Genomic DNA, 13722 nt, shown 5'->3' on the forward strand with positions numbered 1-13722 from the left:
CCAGATACCATTATAAGCAAAGAGCTTTAACCATACTTGGTTACAGAATACTAACTTTCCTACATCCTAAAATGAATCAGAGAAATACTGCATACTGGCACAGGTACTCCAACGGGTAACACATATATGCCGTGGGCAAAAGGTGTGCAGCAGAAGTGGGTCTTTTCTGGGCATCAAATTCACTTTGGACAGGAGGTGAGGGTGTCTGGGACAAAAGCTGACACTTCATCGTTTGTGAGCCGGTCAAATGAATGAGCTTTTCCTAAAAGACCAGTGCTCTCTAGCTCGAGCAAATATGAATCCTCTTCACAAAAACTGCCCTAACTTTATTTTCTAACTAGGGCTCCCTGACTCATTTAATTTTCCTGCAGCTTCAGAGTCTCTAACCTTCTCCATCCACCCCCTCTCCCACTTTCCCTGCTGCTGTTAATCCATTCTGGGGAGGAGAGAACACGGCCATCTGCTCACTCATTCTGACAAAAGTTAATTTGGCACATTTACTTTTTTGTGACTTTACAGCCATAAAATGAACGAGCAGCAAAATGGCAGTTACCAAAGAATGTCCCAATCATAATTACTGGGTGAAACTGTGGCCAGCACAGTAGGGATGCTAAGACCAAGCTTGTACCATGCTATATTCCTGGCGAGCAAACATCCAAGCCGTATGAAATCTAACTACTGCAGCTCGCCGCTACTATATGGCCGTCTTCAAATCCACCTCACTACATTCTACCGTGAACTTAATTTGAAAAGTGTCAAATGGAAAATTTCCTTAAATTTAAAATACGAACCTAATGTATCACATAAAACATCACCTACACTGGAAGTGTGTCTTCAGTTGGTTCGGCCAAATGTTTCACGGCAACAAATTCCTTGGCAAAGCTGGGGAAAATGGGTGAGGAGGAGAGCCTGGTAATAAAGTCCTGATTTTCAAAAAAACAGCCTATAAATCTGAAAATGTGTTAGTCCTGGCTCCATGTACGACAGCAATCCAGGAGGAGGCACGCAAGTAAACGGCCATCCTGATGATTCACCGCCGTACCAACAGGTGGCAGAGGACATGGAAGACTGTGTGATGTTCAGTCCGTAGGGGCCACACCGGGCGCCCTCCCTCGGCTCTAGCAAAGAGGTCACTTGGCCTGGGCAGACATCCGGGGCAAGCCCTAACCCTGTCCTTGAGCAAATCCACTGGCACAAACATGAAGCACGGTTGGAAAGATCTTGGAAGAAGCAAGAATTTGTCCTTTAATAGGTGCTAAATCTAGTCAATTCTCTGCTGCTCCCTTCTTCCTGCCCCAAGTTAAAAATATTGCCCTTTAAGTTTTCCTGATTTAGTGTCTTAGAAGCACATGGTTAAGTCAGTTGTCAAAGGGCAACTGACAAGGGTATACTCCCCGATTAAACAGGGGAAAAGAAACACCACTGTGGTCTACGGTCCCCAAAAAAGAAAGAAAGAAAAGGCAGGGTGTGTGTGAGGAGCTGGTGTGCAGTGTTCTCGGGGCAGGGCTGTCCCTGGCCGGGGAAAGGCTGCCCGGGCCGTGCCAGTCATTGCAGCCTCCAAGTCCCTCTCGGCAGCTGCTTTGTGTCGCCGGCAGAGCCCAGGGACAGCACCGGGTGCGTTGTGAACATTGATGCTGGGGTTGGCAGGAGCCCTGAAGCAGGCGCCATGCAAAACATGCGAGAGTGGGGTTAGTGAAACGTTCCCTTCTGATTCCATTTCGTTTCCCTTAAAAAACAAAAACAAAACCAAAAGAACCCATACTTTGCAAAAAGAATTTGAAATAAAAAGTTAAAGAATTAAAAACTCCCCCCCCTTCTCAGGGCCAATTATGAGAGTGTTTAGGGTTCCCCCCACCCCCCGCCCTGCATTTCTTTAGTGAAGGTCCTTTTGGCTTTGGTGGAAGCAGCAGAAACAGAGCTGGGTCCCTCGCAATGGGAAATTTATTCCCCCCATTCGGAGCCACAGGGAGTGTGAGAGGTACTGCGGTTCCATCATCTGTCCTCGGTCCCAGCTCCTTGGAGGAGCTATTCCAGGAGGTCCTGAGAAGAAAAACAGAGACCGTATTATTTACACACTAAAAAGTTCCTATTTTGAAAGTTATGACCTAGTTGCTGGGCTGGCCAACTCTCACAGTCATTAAGTTGCTGCTTCTGGCTTTTACCCTCCTTTGCCTCAGTCAGATCTTGATTATAAACAGAAAAAGAAACACTCCTGTTTTGTACTTGTGGCCCACCCCTCCGGAAGAAATGGTTTACCTCATCTGAGTCGTCGTGATAGCCGCTCTTGTTAGTGTGGGGGGCTGTGTCCAGAGCGTCCACGCCATCCACACCATTGGCCTCGGCATGTTGCTGAAGCACAGAGTATCGATGCACCAGGAACCTGGGGGTGGAAACATCTGTGAGTCCTCATGCGGTGAGGATGGATGTGTTTCTCACAGGACTGTGGATTTTCCGAGTTTTATATGTTCACAGAATGAGTCATACATATACGCTCCTGGTCGGCGTGTGGAAAATATAAATTCTGATTTGGGCCTCCTGCTTTAGGGACATCACTTCAACGAGCTAGTTTTTGCCCAAGAGTAAACTCAACCGTGTGCCCTTGGCTGACTCTGTGGTTTGAATTCAGTACCTCTGACTGACTTCCATGCTCCTTACCTTCCCCCACACACGTATTTCTTCACGAGGAGCACCCCTGCTACGACGGTGACCAGCATCAGTCCCACGGTGGCCAGGATGATTGGAACAGAATTGGACTTGGAATTCTTGATAAATTAAAACACAAACAATTTCAGGTGTGCATATTCTAGGACTGAACTCAAGGAGACTGCCCATTTCCCTGGCCTCTCTGTGAATGATCCGCAGTCTCTAGGTATTTACTGCTTTCTCAGCCCCCCCACGATGGGCCCTCTCAGTGCTATCAGGAGGGCATCACTGGTGGCAGAGGGTAACCAGAACCTCAGCTCCTTGAAGCTGCCAGAATGGTGCAGACTCAGGGGCTTTCATGTCAAAGTAACATTGGGAGCCCTTGGCAGTGAGCTCGGTCAAACAGCAATCGTGACTGTTCCCGGCTACCAGTGTGTAAGTTGTGGAGCACTTAAGGGTGCAGCAGGAAAGGGAGACACGATGGTAACGGGGTTGGAAGAATCTGGAACAGAGCCAGCACCCGGGAAGAAGCTGTGCCAATGCCTTATCAGGCAGGACAGCATATAATACTGAGACGTGTTTTTACTTAATTTTTGGTATGCTTTTACAAATAGGCCTTTTCATATCATTGTTTGAGTGTGACCTACCTGCTTCCGGGTGGGAGATAGGGAATGTGTGTTTTCAATGTATCCAAGAGGAGGCAGAGCTGGATTCTGGGACAAGCTGTGTCCCTGTGGGTGGGAGTCCAGTGCAATCACACACACACAAACACTGAGGACAGCTGCCAGGAGTGTGGGGTGGGGGCGGGGGGGGGGGCGCAGAGGAGGAGGAACCTGCCCCCTGACAAGTACACACACCCACGCATCCTTCTCCCGCTACCTTCCTAATCCCCCCTCCGTCAGGCCCTCAGTCCTTAGAAGGCTGGGGAGGAGGGGGCTGCGGACTGTCCGCCTCTCATTTTATGGGTTAGGAAACTGGTGTTCACAGTTTACTGCCCCGGTCCCACTGCTGGTCCAGTACTTCTTTATCAAGAGGTTTCCTCTTTACCATTTCCCACACCCCAGCCAGACAGTTCAGTACTACAGATCTGTAATCAGCCCATGTCAAAACCAACCCACTGAGACCATCGTTCAGTTCTGCACTCTGCACGCACTCAGCATGACTTGGAGCAGAGACCACCTAACCTATGGCCCAGGGCTCCTCTCTTCCACAAGACTCCGGTCCTTTATAGCCAGGCTTCAAGCCTTTTTCCTAAATGACTCTCAGCCTCAGAAATGTCCTCAACTTGATGCTTCCAAGACTCAGAACAACTTTACAGAATTCCACTTTGTTCCCCCAACAAAGAAGTTTCTGGGGACGAGTTTCTCACTGCGTCACATGACCCATCCTCCACACTAATGGTTTCCTGTGCAAAGCAAAGCCCGCCGGAAGTAGTTCGGCCACTTTTATTCAGTAATAAAATTCTTAATGTTTTTTGTTCCTGGCAGAACAGGAAACCCCACTGGTACCTAAACCAGAACTACTTTCATATACCTGCTTTTCAGGACTCAAAAAGTTACTTGTACATTTCTTTTTCAAGTCTTTTACTTCTCGAACTGGATTCACTCCACCTTGGCATCTGTCTCCTGGAATTTTCCGGTACCTGAAAAGGCAGAAGACATTTTTTATCAGACCACTAGGATGTATCCCTGGATTCTTGTTAGTTCCTGAAAACAAGATTTGAAAAGTGCAGAAAAGCATCTCCACCTTATACCACCTCTCAGGCCAGAGGGGAGAGCCACAGGAATGTTTCAGGGACATTTTGTGTAGTTTCAGGCCTTGAACAGACCAAGCATCCCTAGCCATGCTGTGGGGACATGCTCACCATTCTGCCTTAAGAGATGGGGCCAAAGAACTGTGACCCAGGGAAAGCACATTAACACATGGTACAAAAATGGGAGGGGGAAATATGTATCCGGGGAGGGGGCACCGTGTCCCCTCCAGAGCAGCGCTGCCTAATGTAGTAGCTACTTACATTTCAACTAATTAAAACTAATTCAGTGCCTCAGTTGCTGCACACGGTCAGCAGCCACCATATGGGACACAGCAGGTTAGGGAGCATTTCCAGCACCACACAAAGTTCTGTTAGTGTTTTGCTAGCGTGCCCTAGGACGCCGTGTGCTTGGAGATGTGGAGTGCTGCGAGTGGGGGTCTCACTCTGCAGGGTGAAGACTCCTCTGTCACGATTTGAGAGGAGAGCCGCCTCACCCGTTTGTTGTCAGGTGCTCCTCTCTGCCATACAGACAAAACTCCAGGTCGTGGCCCTTCAGTTCTGGCTGCTCCACACATTTGGAGTCATTTTCTGGACGGAAGTAGCCAAAATCACTGCCAAGAGTCAGCAAAGAAAGTATCTTTCAGAGTTGCTGAAAGACAGTTAAGTGACTAGTAATGAAGGGTTTCTGAGGAGCAGCAGAAGCTTAATATTCCAGTCTTTGGTTGCGTGAGAGCAGCTCAGGAAGGCCTGTGTCATCTGTAAAGAGGGTCTGTTCAGGAAGACAGACATGAAGAGGGCTAAACTGGGGGACCATCAGCTTACAGATCAGGCCTGGTGGATTGAGGACTCAGCGGCTGGGAGCCCTGCACAGACCACGCGGACTCCAGGAAGGGGATGACTGCAGCAAGCGGGGGGGCGGGGGGGACTGTGCACCGAGAACAAAGACACTGAGAAACAGTGGCAACAGCGACAGATCTAAACCCACTATGCTTAGGAATCTTTTTATTTACCTCCAAATCGCTCATTATTATGTTTTTGGGAGGTATTCCATAGGGTGTATGCCAAATCTTTCCTGCCTGCCCCATTTCTGTCCCTCTTAGCTTCTTAGATGACCTTTGTCTCCAGTGCAAATGCCTGTTGTGCCCTCCATCCTACCCCCCTTTCTCTGTTTCTCCCAAGAAATATACCGCCTCCTCTCCAAGGCTGACCCCATACACGAGCGCCCTGGGCCCATCCTTCCTACTGCCCTGGGATCTGGCTTCACTGATGGTATGGACCGACTATCAGTCCCTTAGCCTGCACATGTCCTCTTCCTTCCCCCTCTTCTTCCTTATCCTTCTTAGAAGGATATTTTATACTTGTTCTATTGTACTCATTTCCTTTTTACTCCATGCATTGTGGCTTCAACCCCCGTTATCACCTTGGAAGCGAATGTCTGAGGCCCCCAAGACTCCCTAGTCATGCCACTGTGGAGAGCCCTCTCTGGCCCTGCCTGTGTGGTGGCCCCGACACGGCACCTGCTCCTGCTCCTGCCGTTGCAACTGTGCCCGCCGGTCTCTCTCGGCACGGTTTGCACTTCAATCTTCCTAGCCTGGAAATGCAGACCCTTTCCTGCGGCCCACAGGTCATCCTCTTACTCTGTATCTGCTCTGCCTTCATGAGCTTCATTATTTGTTGCAACTAAAACTTCCAGGTTTTACCTCTCTTGAGCTCTGATCCTCCATTTCCAAGTACCTGCTAGATGTCACCACCTAAATCTGCTGACAGACCTTCAAATAAAGTGTCCAAAACATGTCACAAATTCTCTTTCAAGCCAGCCTCTCCCAACATTTCCCTATGTTTGTCCAGGGCACTGCCTTCCTTCCATTATCGAAGTCGAAAATTCAGCCTGGGCATGCCCTATCTGGACCCTACTCACTTCTTTAACGTGACCTCTGTGACTTCCCCTCATGGCCTATCTCCTGACACACCGTTCCCGAGCATGCCGGTGGTATCTACACGTACGCCAGTCCACGGCTTCAATGACTTGCTTCTTCCCAGATGTGCAAGGTCAGGTCCTGCCACTTGTCAGGGATCGGCTCCAATGCTGCCTCCTCCACAAAGCCTCCTTTGACCCATCTCCTTTCAGCTCTAGATGGAACAGCCTCTAGGTTCTCTATATCTTCAAGGCACTGTTTCACAGCATAATTACGTGCATCTTACCGGGAGGGTCAATAACAGGCTTTCCACCATCACTTTGCACTGCCTTGTGCACAGCAAGTATGCGATGGATGCTTGGGGAATACACAGATGATGCTTGCACTTCAAGGTTTTTGTGACAGATATTTAGGGGACAGGGTAAGAAGATGCAGAAGACACCACCCCTCTAGCACGGAGGGGGAGTTCCGGTGAAAATTTTAGGATGTCCAATCCGAAATGTCCGGGAAAGTGCCCTTCCCGCTCACAGAGTACACATTTCTTAGGCACGGGTGGCACAGTGTGTAGGCTCTGGGGCCGAGCTGCCAGCACATATTCCAGCCGTGCCGCTTCCCGGCTGGGTGATGGTGGGTGAGTTAGCGGTAACCTCTGAACCTTCATTCCTCCCTTTGTGAGATGGAAATGGCAACAGTACCTAGCTCAGGGGGCTGCCATGGTTAAACATAAATTGTTCGGGACAGTGCCTGGTATAGTTACTGCTCAGGAAACATCAGCTGCTATCACGACTACTCAATGATGATCAAATACAACATGCCCTCAAGGAGTCGAGACTTTACTGGTAGAACCAAACCTGTGCACAATAACCAAAACACAGCAAGAGCTGTACGGCAGAAGCCCAGATGAGTGAAAGCTGGAGAAGGCTTTACGGAGGTGAGAACTGAGCTAAGTATTAGAGGCCAAATAGGAACTCCCAAGCTTGGGGGTCAGGCAGGGAATGTGGGAAGACTTTCCAGGCAAAGGAAGCAGCAGGTAAAATGGCATGGAGCTCTGAAGAAGCACAGCTTGTCTGGAAAGCAGGAGAAGGTCAGGTAATTAAGAGCCTGGTCTGGGTCCAGTCTAGGATGTAGAGTGTCCCAGTGTCAACAAGCTCTAGCCCTAATATGACACCACAGTGACCGGAAGGATCCTGTTTCCTGTGGAAACACAGAAGACAAGACCTCTGGCCCATTCTGCATTTAGATGTGAGCCACACATGGGGAACCACACTGGGTCAGACTGGGTGTTCGCTCAGTCCCAGAGAATGTGATGTGGGAGGACACGACTGCTACCTGTCTGCATTCTTTTCCAGATCCTTTTAAAATTTTTATCTTTGAAAGAGAGAGAGAGAGAGAGAGAGAGAGAGAGAGAGCAAGCATGAACAGGGGAGGGGTAAGACAGAGGGAGAGAGAATCCCAAGCAGGCTTCCTGCTGCCAGCATGGAGCCTGATGCGGGGCTCAAACCCACGAACTGTGAGATCATGACCTGAGCCGAAATCAAGGGTCAGATGCTTAACCGAATGAACAACCCAGGCGTCCCTTTTCTAGATCTTTTAGGATCCACTTTTACTTCCTGTCAGTATGTTTTGCAGGTAATGAATTCCATAAGATTACTGGCTGTGATGGGAAGCAGTGCCTCTTATTTGACCTAAGTTACCCTGCTTGGCTACCTGGAGCCTGCCTTGCCCTTGTGTAATCAACTAAGTCCATGCCAGTAGGGTAACTAACCCTTCAGCCCAGATGGTCCTGAACTTGAGGCAGTCCATCTAGATGGCCTCTAGACCTTGATACGACATCTGGACCATCAGTACTCCAACATCCCCTCCGGTCTCCTTCAATCTTGCAGACGATCCAAAACCTAGTGCCCTACCTGCTGAACTCAGGCCGCCAGTGTTTAGTGAACACATGAATTCCAACTTCCTCCCAGCTCCTGTACTGTCCTTCCTGGTGTTTCTGCCCTATTTTCTCCTCTCTCTGTTTCTGAGTTCTCTTCCTCCTTATACACCTCCCTCCCTTGCTGTCAGGCCAGGATTCCTGGGGGCTGTTGCTGGCCCTGTCCAATAACTGACTGACTGGCCTGAAAATATTACCTGTCCAATTGCTAATAACTCTCGGTCCCTTCTCTGTGCCTCCATTTCCTCAGTAAGAGCAGCAGTTCTCCACCCTTGGAGAAGAAAGGATTTGAATATTTTTCAGCACTATAAGTCAACGGTCTTTCACTACCTCCTGCACAGCAAAGGGGCTGACAGAGATGTGAGGGAAGCTGATACCAGAGGAAGTCCTCCAGGGAGCAGGGGCAGACGGACGGCTGCTTGGTCACAACATAGTCCCGACCATTCTGGCAGACAGACGACTTGCGGAGCCGCAGGTACTGTTCTTTGTAGCCTAAGATGCAGCCGTCTCCGTAGTCTCCGGGGTCGGCAGAGTGAGCCAGCCATACGGTATAGTCCTTCTCCTCACCTAAAGGGAAGACAGGCTGTTCAGGCCACCACACCCACGTGTGCGAGGCAGCTGCCAGGCTGAAAGGAGAGGAAGGACAAGAAAAAGGGGATGTCGGACTCATCCCACTGCCTCATTTTGGAACTGCAGACAAGAGTTACGTCAGCTGGAGCCTACTAGCAGTTGGCACCTTCTCGTGTCAGAGGAGGACACTTCACATCTCACCGCCCGTTTGAGTATTAGGAAAAAGCTTATTTGCTTCAAAGTGAGCAGATGGATGGAGGACCTCTAAGCTTCCTTCCACATGGAGAGACTGCTGCCTCCATGTCTTGCACACCCGTGCTGTTGGTCAGCAGGAGCTGTCACAGGTAAGCAACCAGGCATTTCCTTTCAGGAGACAGCAGTTAGCCAAAAGCTAGAGTTCAGTTTCACTACTCGTTAGTTTGCCTCAAACAGAAGGGAAGACAATCTCTTTCTAGACTTTTAACTTCAGATGACTGGCTTTCACATAGACTGCTGATGACAGTCAATCCAGCTTTGTAAGTCGTATCACCCACTCCTGGAGAAATGACTCAAAGGCCATGGCCTAGACTGTGGATTAGGGTTTTATCCTCTGGGATACGAAGACCAGCGCAGAGTCTGTTAGGGAGCAGGTGTCCACCAAATCTTTTAATGGCGTTAAACTTCAGGGATAACTGTAGAGCTGCCTTCTGAGGGGAAAACTCACAAGCCAGCTCCTTCACAGCCTATTTAATGAATCTGGATATTAAATAATGACTCTCGGGTATTAAATCATATGTAAACACCTTGTAGAAAAGGCCCAAACAGTGCTTCTGCTTCCTCCAGGAGTCACTAAACTAACATTCTGAGGAAACAGACCCATTGTGCCATCTAATAACAGGACCAAAATTCAAACAAAGCTACTTGAAAGCTTGTCTTTTATCATAACATGCCAACAAGAAACCAGGGCTCGCAGGGTGGGAGACTTTTCTCCAGTTTTCTCTTTTATCCTCCATATTTTTCAGTACAGTGTCAGCATCTTTGGTACCGGGGCCTGGGTCTGCTTATGATTCTTTAGCAACACCTTGCAATGAGCATTTTACCTCCTTTTCGGAAGCCATTTTCCATGCCTCTAACATGCCTTCCAGTCTGACATCACAGAACTCTGAAATGGTCAGTGTGGGCTTCGAGCTCACCCAGTAGCCATTCTAGAACCTCACCTGTGACTGACATTCAAGCCCAAACTCTTTACACGAATACTTCCTCACTTCAACGTTTTGATAATCAGATGCTCTATGCAACACACTTTCCTCTAACGCTTCTCTTACAGTTCTGTTGCAATCAAGGGTGAAAAGCCCTGAAATGTCATGAAATAATTTTAGATAAACACAAGGACGCATTATCCTTACAAGCAGAAAAAAGTCCCATAAAGTGTTACAGAGCTTCAACAGTGTGAGGCCACGCTTACAGCCTTAGCCACATACGGCTGGTCTGAAGTGAGATTTACTCTAAGGGTAAGGGTAAAGTATACACTGGATTTTGAAGTCTTAGAAGAAAAATATAAAATATTTCACTGATAGTTCTTTTTTTTTTTTTTTAATGTTATTTTTTGAGAGACAGAGACAGAGCATGAGCAGGGGAGGGGCAGAGGGAGAGGGAGTCACAGAATCCGAAGCAGGCTCCAGGCTCTGAGCTTTCAGCACAGAGCCAGACATGGGACTCGAACTCACAGACCGTGAGATCATGACCTGAGGTGAAGTCGGGACGCTTAACCGACTGAGCCACCCAGGGGCCCCACATTGATAGTTCTTAACACTGCCTACATATTGAAATGATTTTAGGTATAGTAAGATGATTAATTATTTTATATTATTATTAAAGTGAATTTCACCTCTTTTACTTCTATAATGCAGCCAACAGAATAATTTAAATTGCACATGTGGTCCTCATTTTATTTCTTTTGGACAGTGTTAGTACAAGGAAGGAAGCTGCATTTCTGATACCATTCATTGCATTGCCTTGAACATCCTTCAATCCTCTTTCATATGCTTTTTTTTTTAAGTAGGCTCCATGCCCAACGTGGGGCTTGAACTCATAACCCTGGAATCAAGAGTCATGTGCTGTACCGACTGAGTCAGCCAGTGGCCCTCATATGCATTTTCTTATTCCAGCTAAAAGAAATGAAATTGAATTATTAGGAAAATAGGCTTATATGTTCTGGTAGAAAAGGTCAAAGGAGACTCTACTCACAGTTCCTTTCAAGGACATCTTTAAAATCAATGGTATAGGAGACCCACTGGCGGGTCAGGAAAGATTCTGTGAACCCCCATATGCTGATATTCATGGACCGAGCTCCAGGTTCTGAAGCTAGACCGGTAAAGTAGATGGGCTCCTTGGTGAACATGTAGGTTTGCCAGCACTGACCTTCATCTGTGGAGAACCTGAAACCACAATTAGAGAACAGTCATGACAGAGGATCAACATGTACGGGAGTATCAGGAAACTACTCTGGTTGTTTGATCCCAAACCAGAGAAAACCCTCATATTTATGTCATGGCTTAGTGACTGATAACTATATAAACTTTTAATGCCAACAGATAACAGGGTAGGTAAAAGAGATTCATTCAAAGAATATAGAAGAAAATGCCTTTATAAAAATTGTTTCAAAGGAAACAGAGGGTAGCGACCCATGTACAAATGGGCTTCTGAATAAACATACAAAATTATTTTAGAGAACTTATACTTAAGGAGTAATTTTCCATCCAAAGTGCTTAAATGCTTCTATATGATTCTTGTGGAGAGAAAGAAGAATTATTTATTTACTTATTTATTTAAAGAGAGTGAGAGAGAGAGAGAGAGAGAGAGAGAGAGAGAGCGAGCGTGACCGCACACATGTGCAAGCCAGGGGGAGAGACAGAGAATCCCAAGCAGGCTCCATGCTCGTTGCGGAGCCTGACTTGGGGCTCAATTCCATGACCCTGGAATCATGACCTGAGCTGAAATCAAGAGTCAGACGCTCAACGAACTGAGCTACCCAAGTGCCCCAAAAGAAGAGTATTTTTAAAAAGTGACAAAAAATGTTAGCTAGAGGAACTCAGAAGAAAAAGCAAAGATACTGAATGTGGGTTGCTCTAGATGCAATCCTTTCAAGAATGTTCCCTACAGTTCTTAGAATGCACAAATTTGAATCAGGGTCCATAACTATCCCTACCTCCCACAGAAAAACATCCCACAGTTGCCCTCCATGCAGATAGTGTGGGTGGAGCAGAGCTCATGCATACTTAATCACATTGATAGGATGGCTGCTGTGCTCAATGGCCACAATGATGCCTCCGGAATCCAGGATGGTATAATAGTGGGGTCCTTCGAGCATCTTCGTCCAGGAGTAACCCCCATCATCTGAGATGTACACATCCGGGATCATCACTGAAATGGCATCCCCTACACTACCTGCAACACAATCCGCCATCTCGTCAGCAAAAATCAGCAATGAAACGGAGAGGGTTTACTGCCAAGAGAATAATTTTCAGTGAATTTACTCTGATTATTTCCCATCATACCTCTTGTAATAGGAAAAAAAGGCCACTGAAAAGTTGGGAAAGGAAGTCATGTTTCTCTCTCTGATAGGGAGTCTAATGAAAAACCCAGAGTATCATTATTATTCGAGAAATTTCACAAAGGATGGTAAACATCATGTATGGTGGTTTTCTTATAGGATTCAAGGCTGTGGCTGAGTTTTAGTGTGCTCAGCTACTTGCTCCTGTGGAGATGGGGGGCGGGCTGCTCACCATGGGCAATGACTATGCCGACGGCCTTAGGCTCTGACAGTGGGGCCATTGGAACGTTTAGTTTCTGGGAGATGCTGTAGGAAGCGTGAATATGAAGGCTGCACTGTGAAAAGAAACCAAAGCTCAGATTAAAACCAAAGGTGTAAATTTTTAATCATCTCACAGAGCCTTCTAAGAAAGCTTTGAATTTAACCCAGACTTCAGCGGGATACTCTCTTAAAAAAAAAATTGTGGTAAAAAATACATACCATAAAAGTCACCATCTTAACCATGTTTAAGTGTACAGTTCAGTGGGGTTAAGTACATTTATACTGTTGTGCAACCATTACCACCATCCATCTCCAGAACTTTTTCAAACCAAAACTCTACACCCATTAAACAGTAACTCCCATTCCTCCTCCTTCCAGACCCTAGAAACCACCATTCTACTTTGTTTCTATGAATCTGACGATTCTAGGTACCTTATATAAGTGGAACCACATAGTATTTGTCTTTTGATGACTGGCTTATTTCACTTAGCATTATGTCCTCAAGGTTCATCCATGTTGTGGTATGTGTCAGAGTTTATTGAACGCAGAATATTATTCCATTGCATGTATATGCCACATTTTGCTTCTCCGTTTATCTGTCAAAGGACACTTGGGTTGCTTCCAGCTTTTGGCTACTGTGAATAATGCTACTATGAACACGGGCATGCAAATATTTCTTCGAGACCCTGCTTTCTTTTGGATATATACTCAGAAGTAGGATCGCTGATCATACGGCAGTTCTGTTTAATTTTTTGAGGAACCGCATACTGTTTCATATAGTGACTGCACTATTTTTCATACCCACCACTGACGCACAAGGATTCCAGCTTCTCTACATCCTTGGCAACACGTTATTTTGTTTCATCTTGTTTTTGATAGTAGCCATTCTAATGTACATGAGAGGCGTGAGAGGTGATCTCTCCCTGTGGCTCTGATTTGCATTTTCTTAATAATTAGTGATGTCAAGCATCTTTTCATGTGAGTTTTTGGCCATGTATATATTTTCTTTTTTTTTTTTTTTAAGCTTGTTTATTCTGAGAGAGAGTGAGAGAGCATGGGAAGAGCAGAGAGAGAAGGAGAGAGAGAGAATCCCAAGCAGACTCCTTACTGTCAACAT

The 13722-nt window shown here is 46.9% G+C and overlaps 1 protein-coding gene across 2 annotated transcripts in view; it reads right to left on the reverse strand.

Moving 5' to 3' along the window:
• Nucleotides 1-171: 171 nt before the first annotated feature.
• Nucleotides 172-13722, reverse strand: part of SORT1 (sortilin 1) — a 65451-nt gene continuing 51900 nt past the window's right edge. For both annotated transcript variants that reach the window (XM_030327951.1, XM_030327950.1), the window contains exons 12-20: nt 12577-12679; nt 12070-12238; nt 11039-11229; nt 8620-8809; nt 4891-5007; nt 4177-4285; nt 2656-2762; nt 2257-2380; nt 172-2040 (exon numbers count right to left, since the gene is read on the reverse strand). In XM_030327951.1, the coding sequence (XP_030183811.1) occupies nt 2026-2040; nt 2257-2380; nt 2656-2762; nt 4177-4285; nt 4891-5007; nt 8620-8809; nt 11039-11229; nt 12070-12238; nt 12577-12679 (1125 nt within the window). In that variant the 3' untranslated portion in view covers nt 172-2025. The remainder of the gene's footprint in view (nt 2041-2256; nt 2381-2655; nt 2763-4176; nt 4286-4890; nt 5008-8619; nt 8810-11038; nt 11230-12069; nt 12239-12576; nt 12680-13722) is intronic.

This window comes from Lynx canadensis, chromosome C1 (genome assembly GCF_007474595.2).
Source record: "Lynx canadensis isolate LIC74 chromosome C1, mLynCan4.pri.v2, whole genome shotgun sequence".
NCBI lineage: Eukaryota > Metazoa > Chordata > Mammalia > Carnivora > Felidae > Lynx > Lynx canadensis.